The 9,863-nt window shown below is 49.0% G+C and overlaps 1 protein-coding gene across 1 annotated transcript; it reads left to right on the top strand.

Moving 5' to 3' along the window:
* Positions 1-107: 107 nt before the first annotated feature.
* On the top strand, positions 108-519 carry EI90DRAFT_3131496 (uncharacterized protein; the record flags this gene model as incomplete). Its single annotated transcript, XM_039064392.1, has 2 exons — positions 108-277; positions 330-519. The coding sequence occupies 2 exons, from the start codon at positions 108-110 to the stop codon at positions 517-519; spliced, it is 360 nt and encodes a 119-aa protein (XP_038910697.1).
* Between the last annotated feature and the right edge of the window lie 9,344 nt (positions 520-9,863).

The following is a 9,863-nucleotide window of genomic DNA, read 5'->3' as shown; positions in this document are numbered from 1 at the left end:
CACCCGATGTCTATGTTATTGTAAACCCCACTGTTACAACATCTGTTACATTAATTGTAACATCTTCTCAATGTCATGGCCCCCTCCTGCACCCGGACGCTATAGAAATGGGCCAATTAGGCCCCATTTTTATAACATACTCTCCCCCACCCTCTGGACTACTGTTTCCAGAGTTGGATGGGAAGAATGAGTCGCCTGAGGATGACTCTGCACTTGCCATTCCCACAAGCGCAGTACTTCTTCAGCCCAGTAGGGATACTGGGCTGCACCACCTGCAGTCAGCTGAGAAAGCCGATCGCCTCCTTTCGTTCCTGAAGACAGACAACCAGTCCAGAGAAAGGATCAAATGCTGATCCTCTCTCCCCCGGACTGAAGGAGCTGTGCAGACTGGAAACAGTCTGTGCTTCTTTCGCTGCCAATGGCAGCACACTCTCTCACTCTGAGAGGCTACCAAGGCCTCTCAGACACACACTCTCTGCCAGTTCAGTGCTGGCAGAGTGGCTCCTCAGCAAAAGCTGAGGAGCTTCAGCTATTTCTGATGCATCAAAAACATTCCAACGTGCCAGATCTTTGCACCCAATTATACTGGGTCTTACACTGTGTCAAGGCCGCAAAAGCAGTCTTGATACACTTCTAGTAACCGCTGGAAACGACAGTTTACAAATTCTTGTTGCAATGGGTCTTGTAACTGTCAGGGCACACCTGCCTGACCCGGCCCCACCCGGCCCCACTTCACCCGGTACCCCGCCACCCGGCCTTCCCCTACCTCCTCCCCCCTCTTCTTCCTTTCCTTCTTTCTCCATTCCACTCCCTCTTTACTTCTCTTTATTTTCTCTTTATTCTACACGGACGACCTTTCCTTGTATCAATGTACCATTGACCCACCCGCAGCGCGCTCACGACACGCCCAGCCCAGGTGCCTCGGGCGACCCCCGCTATCTCCAGCTTGCGCGTTCACAGCGGACGCCCTCGGGATCCCCCACGGGGACACCCGGGTGACTACAGCTGTACGCGAGGATGACGTGGCACCCGTCATGTGACCTAAGCCGCATGTATATAAACATACCTGAAGTGGGAACCGAAGAAGTAGCCTTCTTCTCATCCTTTCCCACTTCAGGTAAGCAACATAGTATTCCCTTTTAATAATAATAACATCCTTTCCCACTTCAGTCTAAGTGGCCAGGGACTGCCTCCTGAGCCGGGCCCGCCAGTACGCGCGCCCGCTCCACACCCCGCGAGACTTCCAGTGTTGGGCGTCTCACCCGGGCCCCCTCTACCCCGGACGCGTCCCTGACAGTAACCCAATCTGACATGTCCCAAGTGGAGACGTGAGACCAGATGGATAATATCCATCGCAGATTCAGGTGCAGCACTTGTTCAAGCACTGCAAACCTATCTTATTTATGTGCTGACTGGGCCAGGTGAGGCCCTAGATGTGTTATCATAACCAAGTCACGTTCTGACAGGAACATGACTGATAAGGCACCATTTTGGCAAACCCATCTGGGTTTTGGGCTGCAGTGCGCTAGCTAATCTCATTGACATGCTGACTGGGCCTGATGAGGCCCCAGCATGTCAACAGCCTGGTGTTACCCCACTCATGCTTGCGGAACCGTGAGCACTAGTGTTCTTGTACAGGGCAATGTTGAGGATTGCAAGTTGTAAAGCCGCGATCTTAGACCTCCCTGATAACTGTCAGGGAGGAGCAAGCTAGTGCTTGCCGGTACTGTGATTCCTGAGGGAAACCTCAGGTTAATTATCAAGGAATTATTCTGCTGCACGGCTACACCAAGCAGTCACCTTGGACAACCACTATGTGGGCCTTTATAGGGGGGACCTCAGGACGTTTGCATGGGGCCTAAAAGGCCTTTTTCACTATAAACATCCTAGGATATCCTGGCCATTCAGTTTCATTCATTTGTTGCAAACGTCCTCAGATGTCCTAATTCAGTTTGATTCAATGGTTGCAAATTGTCCCGGAATGCCATACTCGTCCATCCCATGGTCTGTGCACATGCTGACCACTGTCTAGAGGGATGTCAACACCGTTTCCCACGGTCTGAACACACTTTACATAGTTGAATAGCCCCTTTGAATAGCTTCCAGAATATATATTTTGAGACTGAATTGACCAATAAATCATTGAGAAAAATGCAAAATACTTTTTTGGATGCGAGTCTTTTGGGTTAGTGTGGCTGTCCACCTCATGTCTGTGCACAGTGCTGGTCATTGTCTGGAGGGGTGTCCAGACTGTTTCCCACGGTGTCAACACACTTTGCGTAGTTGGATAGCCCCTTCAAATAGCTTCCAGAATATATAATTTGAGACTAAATTGACAAGCAAGTTATTGAGAAAAATGCAAAATACTTTTTTGGACACGAGTGTTTGGGATATCAGTGACCCAGGAATTTCGATGACTTTGATGACTGTCAGTGAAATTTAGTGGCCCAAGCAAGCACTATCCCTGGGGGTCGGCAAGCCATAGGCTTGCCATGATACAGTCACGTGTGGAAATTCATAGTCTCGAAGCAAGGGTAAAATGTTAGGGGATGTAACTCCCTCTACTGCACCTTTGGGGTTTAGTGATATATAGAAAAGGTCATCGTGTAACGTTAAAGAAGAGCACAAACCAGCCAATTTTTTTCTTTCATGCTGGATATGGAGATACGGGTATGAAAATCCAGGTTTTGGCATATTCCAGGCCAAAAATAGAAAAACTACCTGGAACGCGCTCATGAGAGCCTCATTTTAAGATAATTTTCATATTGCCAGGAGAGTGTTTTTGTGTTGAAAATTTTCGTTTCGCCCCCATCATTGGCACCTCATATTTCAATTCATCGGAAGTTCCTGCACAAAACAACAAGAAAAAACACTGAAATCGGAAGCAGGAGGCTGAAAGGGCAGAGAAAGCCAGATGCAAGGAAGATCTTCTAGGTGTGGTGGTTCTATGGAATGATCTGGAGTGGGAAAAATGGGGTATGTTGCAGGAAAGAAGGTAACTGGCAAGATATTGGATGAGCGACTAGATGCTCGTAGGTGGCTTCATAAACAAATCCCCCAAAGATCCAAATGACCAGGGAAGTGGAGAAAGAGGTGGCCCTAGTTGCGGCCACCAAACATGCAATCGATATGCCTGGTCCGGTCAGAGAAAACAATGCTGATAGAGCATACGAAATCAGTGATTCCAACAGCCAGAACCGATGAGATATTGATGATTAGAGACTATCTACATGTTTTCTGATAGTGAAAAGATGATGGATCGGGAGAAAGACTTTTTGCCACTTTCTGCATGCAAATTAGATCACATGGTACTACAAAGTTAATGCGACATTGCTGGTCCCCACTATCCCAAAGACTCGCATCCAAAAAAGTATTTTGCATTTTTCTCAATAACTTGCTTGTCAATTTAGTCTCAAATTATATATTCTGGAAGGAGCTATCCAACTATGCAAAGTGTGTTGACACTGTGGGAAACAGTCTGGACACCCCTCCGGACAATGACCAGCACTGTGCACAGACATGAGGTGGACAGCCACACTAACCCAAAAGACTCACGTCCAAAAAAGTATTTTGCATTTTTCTCAATGATTTATTGGTCAATTCAGTCTCAAAATATATATTCTGGAAGCTATTCAAAGGGGCTATCCATCTGCGTAAAGTGTGTTGGGGACGTGGGAAACAGTGTTGACACCCCTTCAGACAGTGGCCAGCATTGTGCACAGACAGTTGAGCAGCCTGAGGATTGTCATGGGAAATCAGATTCAATTGCGGCATTATGTTTTGAATGTCTACCCTGAATAATACAAATTTGATTGAATCACAGAAGCATTTGATTGAATTTGATTGAATTATAGAATCATCCCAGGACATCCTAGGACATCCTGGGGATGTCCTGGTGAATGGATCAGTCTTCACCAGGATGTCCAGGACATCCACTAGTAAATACCCCCTTTTAGGCCCATTTGAAGGCCAAACAGCCCCCCCTCTATAGGCCATCATTAGATGGCTGACTAGGCTGCCCCACCCCCCCATTGAAAATACAGCCCATTATAGCATATTCAATGGTCTGGAAGTGTGAGGCAAACATAATATCACACATATAGTAAATAGCTTACACACCCATATATATACAGACAAAAATCCCCAGATAACACAAACCCCAAGGATCCCAAAACCCAACAGCATAAATCAGCAACTCCCCACTATGTACAGGTGGTCCCCTCATGTACACCAGTGTATTAGGCAGGCTAGCAGCACTGCCACATCATGACAAGGCCAAGGGGTGATAAGAATAAGATAGATCCACCACCACTCTAGTGAACACTGTCAGAGTCAGGAATACTGTCAGAAGACAGGCTGGTTTCTGTCTGAGTCAAGGTCAGAGGTTGTGGCAGAGTGTAAGGGATTAACCCCCATTATAGTGATGCTATTATTTCTTTATTTATTTGTGCTGAGATATGTAATTTACATATATAGGAGTAGTTGTAAAGGCCCGGTAGCCTTTTGCCTCTACCCCATTGAATATACAGCACATTAAAGCTTATATTTAGACAGAATATCTGAGGCCTGAGGCAAACAGGGGAACAGAACGTTACCATCCCCAAAATAGTAAGCAAACCCTTCACAGAGGTCTGTTGGAGTGCACACACACAGATGTGCAGGCAGAAATATGCGGCACATCTGGAAGCACTGTTCAAAGTTAGCAGAGTGGGATCATGGCCTCAGCAACTCAAGTGGAGTGCTGTGCCCTGAGCTTGATGTTTGGGGGAGATCCTGTATTTACAGATTGACACTTACAGTGGACTTCAAACAAGACTTGTGAGTGGAGCAGACCTGCAGGAGGAGTGTGGACTCCATGAGCATGGACTCAGAGTGTTAGACACTGGTCCGGGGTCGGCACCGAAGGTCGCCGATGCGGGCCGCTATTGGCCACGATGGCCGCGATGCCTTAGACAAGGCCTGGGGGTAGGGCATTTGGCCTCAGCAACTCTAAAGGGAGTGCTGTGCCCCCTAGCTGTCTCTTGGCCCTCATTTCGGACTCACTGGGGTTGCCTTGTTGGGGTCAGGACTTAGGGGTCATGGTCACATCGATATTAGAGCTAAGGTACTATAATGTAGTATACAGGATATATATATGGAGGTAGAATGAATAGAAGCGGACCCGGGCCGAAGGCCAAAGGGTCCGGAAGCAGATAGGAACAAAGAGTGGGGTTGGCCGCACAGCGGCCGGCAATGACCGAGGGTCAAAACAAACAATAACAGATAAATAAACGAAGGGGTGTAGGGCCACAATAGCGGCGATGGTATCGTAGTGGAGTAGGCGATGTCGCGGAGTCACGCTAGGTCGGTGCCAGAGGCGGGCTCGGGGCAGGGAGGTCGGTGTGGCTGTGGGGGAGTCGGCCAAGTGTAGGGGAGCCTAGGGGCAAGTGGGGGAGTGAGCAGGGGGCCCTCAGGGAGGATAGGGCTGAGGTCGGGGCTCGGGCAGCATCGGGACGGGCAGCTAACGGGCCGGGATGCATGGTCATGACAGCCGTGATGGCCACGATGCCTTAGACAAGGCCCGAGGGTAGGGCATTTGGCCTCAGCAACTCTAAAGGAGCGCTGTGCCCCCTAGTTGTCTCTTGGCCCTCATTTCGGACTCACTGGGGTTGCCTTGTTGGGGTCAGGACTTAGGGGTTGTGGTCACATCGATATTAGAGCTAAGGTACAATAAAGTATCATACAGGATATATAATGAATGAATGGAAGCGGACCCGGGCCGAAGGCCGAAGGGTCCGGAAGCAAACAGGAATAAGGAGCGGGGTTGGCCGCATAGCGGCCGGCAATGACCGAGGGTCAAAACAAACAATAACAGGTAAATAAAAGAAGGAGTGTAGGGCCGCAATAGCAGTGATGGTATCGTAGCGGCGCTGGACTCGGAGTTGGGCCGGAGTTGGGTGCGGGATTGGTAGCGGCCCTGTAGGGGCCAAGTGGGCAGGGTAGAGGAGTCACGCTGGGCACGGTGCCGGAGGCGGACTCAGGGTGGGAAGGTTGGTGTGGCTGTGGGGGAGTCGGCCAGGTGCAGGGGAGCCTAGGGGCAAGCGGGGGAGTGAGCAGGGAGTCCTCAGGGAGGATAGGGCTGAGGTCAGGGCTCGCGCTCACACTCACATAGCGGTAATGGGCTCAGACGGCATCGGGACGGGCAGCTAACAGGCCGGAATGCACGGCCGTGACACAGAGGGGGGAAGCCCCCTTTGCAGAAGGAGGGACTCAGACCAGAACAGGGGGGGTACTCTAGTTGATTTCAGACTGAGGTCCCCAAAAGTATTTACTGGATATAAATAGGCAGGAGGGAAACATAGAAGGGCCGGTCAGTCCGGCGTGGTCCCACATGGAAATAAGTGGGGATTGTCAAACTGAATGAAGGACAAGAGCCCAGGAAATGGGAGGCAAGAAATGAAATAAAGCAAAGCAGATCAAGTGTTAGACACTGATCCGGAGTCGGCACCAAAGGTCGCCGATGCGGGCCACTATAGGCCGCAACGGCCATGATGCCATGACAAGGCCCGAGGGTAGGGCATTCAGCCTCAGCAACTCTAAAGGGAGTGCTGTGCCCCCTAGCTGTCTCTTGGCCCTCATTTCAGACTCACTGGGGTTGCCTTGTTGGGGTCAGGACTTAGGGGTCATGGTCACATCGATATTAGAGCTAAAGTACTATAATGTAGTATACAGGATATATATAGGAGGAAGAAATGAATAGAAGCGGACCCGGGCCGAAGGCCGAAGGGTCCGGAAGCAAACAAGGGTAAGGAGTGGGGTTGGCCGCATAGCGGCCGGCAATGACCGAGGGTCAAAACAAACAATAACAGATAAATAAAGGAAAGAGCGTAGGGCCGTGATAGCGGCGATGGTATCATAGCGGCGCTGGACTCGGAGTTGGGCCAGAGTTGGGCACAGGGATGATAGCAGCCCTGTAGGGGCCAAGTGGGTGGGGTAGGGGAGTCACGCTGGGCACGGTGCCGGAGGCAGACTCAGGGTGGGAAGGTTGGCGTGGCTGTGGGGAGTCGGCCAGGTGCAGGGGAGCCTAGGGGCAAGCGGGGGAGTGAGCAGGGAGTCCTCAGGGAGGATAGGGCTGAGGTTGGGGCTCGCGCTCACGCTCGCATAGCGGGAACGGGCTCGGGCGGCATTGGGACAGGCGGCTAACAGGCCGGAATGCATGGCCGTGACATCAAGTGCCAATAGTGACAGGTTAAGTGAATGAATAAGAAGTGCATCAGCACATGGATCAAGTGCCAATATTGGCAAGTTAAGTGAATGAATAGATGAACAATATAGGCACTCAGCAAGGAATGAATGGTATGCTGCTGAGTGACAAAAATGGCCAGAGGAGAAAAGTGGAGGTCAGCACACAGCACCAATACAAGTCCACAAATAAGCGGGGTCAGTGTGGTGCTGACACAAGTCCATGAACAGAGGTTGATCTGTCAGTACTGTCACACAAGGACAGCATGAAGGCCAACAGAGGGGAGTGGGAGTGTTGACCTGACCAGAGGTGTCAAGGGCGCAGAGGGTGCAGAGATGGGCAGAGGGCACAGAAGTGGGCAGAGGGTGCGGAATGCATGGAAGCGGTGCATGGCTGTGACCACATAGTGGGAAGCAATGAGTGTGGTTCAGATGGAGACAACATCAGCAAAAAATTGTTATGCTCCTGAGTGCTCTGGAGTATCGAGAGCACTGGGAGAATCAGGAGGAGATTGGCTGGTCCAGGAACAGCCCATTTCCTCCGGAGTTGGCTAGGTACTCCAGGGCACTCCCAGGAGGGCCTGGAGCATTGCTTTGTGCACAAACATATCCAGTAAATACAATTTAAATGCTTCAAAGTGTATAGGGGTGAGAAGCTTCTGGGAGCTCCTGGAGCATTTGAAAATGAAAAGGAAAAAAAAAGAGGGAAGATCCCCCATGAATACCTCCTACCACAAGACTAACACAACAAGACACTGCTTAACATTTAGATCAAACACTATACTATATATCAAGGACACTGAGACTCACCAATACACAATCAAAATTTATGGCCTGATATATGATTAATCTGGCAACTTAATCACTTTCAGGCTGGCAGAATATGGGGGAGGGGGAAATGGGGGAGAATGAGGGGGGAAATGAGGGGGAAATGAGGGGAGAATGAGGGGAGAATGAGGGGGGGAATGAGGGGGGAATGAGGGGGGAATGAGGGAGGGATATAGAGGGAAATGAGGAAAATTTGAAAAATAGGGACTTCTAAAAAGTTGAAAAAAATAATTAGGGAAAAAATCAAAAAAAATTCAGGAACTGTAGTGCCTTTGAAGTGCTTTCAGGATATATAATTATTTGCAAAATCGAGGAAGAAATATGGAGAAAAATGGAAAATACTTTCGGAGACCCGAGAAATAATGAGAACTGAATTGATGGGAAAGTCTGAAAATTGAATAGGGAAGTGAGGGGAAGCCTTGTAGCATTGTTATTTTCTGCTGTTCTAATTTTTCCTGATTGTTCTTGGTCTCACTCCCAGCTGCTACTGGATACTCCTGGATACTCCTGGAAGCTCCTGGGAGGGTCCAGGAGCAGCTAATGGAAAATACTTTTGGAGACCCAAGAACTGAATTGATGGGAAAGTCTGAAAATTGAATAGGAAAGTGAGGGGAAGCCTTGTAGCATTGTTATTTTCTGCTGTTCTGATTTTTCCCGATTCTTCTTGGTCTCATTCCCACCTGCTCCTCAATACTCCAGGAAGCTCCTGAAAGCTCCTGGGAGGGCCAGGAGCAGCTGGGAGTGAGACCAAGAACAATCAGGAAAAATCAGAACAGCAGAAAATAACAATGCTTACAAGGCTTCCCCTCACTTTCCTATTCAATTTTCAGACTTTCCCATCAATTCAGTTCTCATTATTTCTCAGGTCTCCGAAAGTATTTTCCATTTTTCTCCATCATTTCTTCCTCGATTTTGCAAATAATTATATATCCTGAAAGCACTTTAAAGGCACTATAGTTCCTGAATTTTTTTTTTGATTTTTCCCTAAATTTTTTTTTTCAACTTTTTAGAGACCAAAATTTTCCTCCCACTGCTCCTGGCACATTACATACTCCTCACCACTCCCAGCTGCTCCTGAACCCCCTCCCAGGAGAACACTATTGGCTCCAGGAGTGCCCAATCTGCTGTTTTGTCTCCCACATGCTCCAGCCACTCTTGATGCTCCGGAGCATAACGGACTTTTGCTGATGAAGGCAGGCATAGGAACTGGAGGGACTGAATGCCAGGAGTGCCAAGTCTTAGAATAAGTATGCTAATCGCGAAATAACTCAGCTTCACATTAAAGTGAACTAAGAATGTTATAATACCTAATCGTGAAATAACTATCGTACATTAGTTATTAGTAAGAATCATAATAACTAGTCGAAGTATGAATCTCACCTCAGCTTCACGTTAAAGTGAACTGAGGGGGATGAGAATGCGAAAAGGCGGAAGTTTTATAGAAAAGAGATAGGGCACCAGTGTGTAGTGCGCCAGGCCAAAGAGTAATCGGTCCCGACTCAAAGCGGGATGTCAAAGTGAGGAAGAATAAAGGGAAAAAGAAGTTACAACCATGCCACCTTAAACCCATGATGGCCGTAGGGCCTAAGCTCCTACTGAGTGCCCATTGAATTCCAACACCAAGGGCTCGGGAACTGGAGGTAAGGTCGGAATGCCGGCAGGGTCTAGGTTCTGATTGTTGGCCAAGTCTCACACAATAAGGCAGGGACCAGACATCGGGTTGGGGGCTGGTTAGGATGGGTTTCAGGTCAGCAGATTCACCTATCGGCATTGGTTCACCACTGACAGAGCCCCGGGATTTGTCGGTCATGACA

The sequence above is a fragment of the Cantharellus anzutake genome (assembly GCF_015039405.1).
Source record: "Cantharellus anzutake strain C23 chromosome Unknown EI90scaffold_77, whole genome shotgun sequence".
NCBI classification, from domain to species: domain Eukaryota; kingdom Fungi; phylum Basidiomycota; class Agaricomycetes; order Cantharellales; family Hydnaceae; genus Cantharellus; species Cantharellus anzutake.
This window is presented reverse-complemented; position numbering and strand designations above follow the sequence as displayed.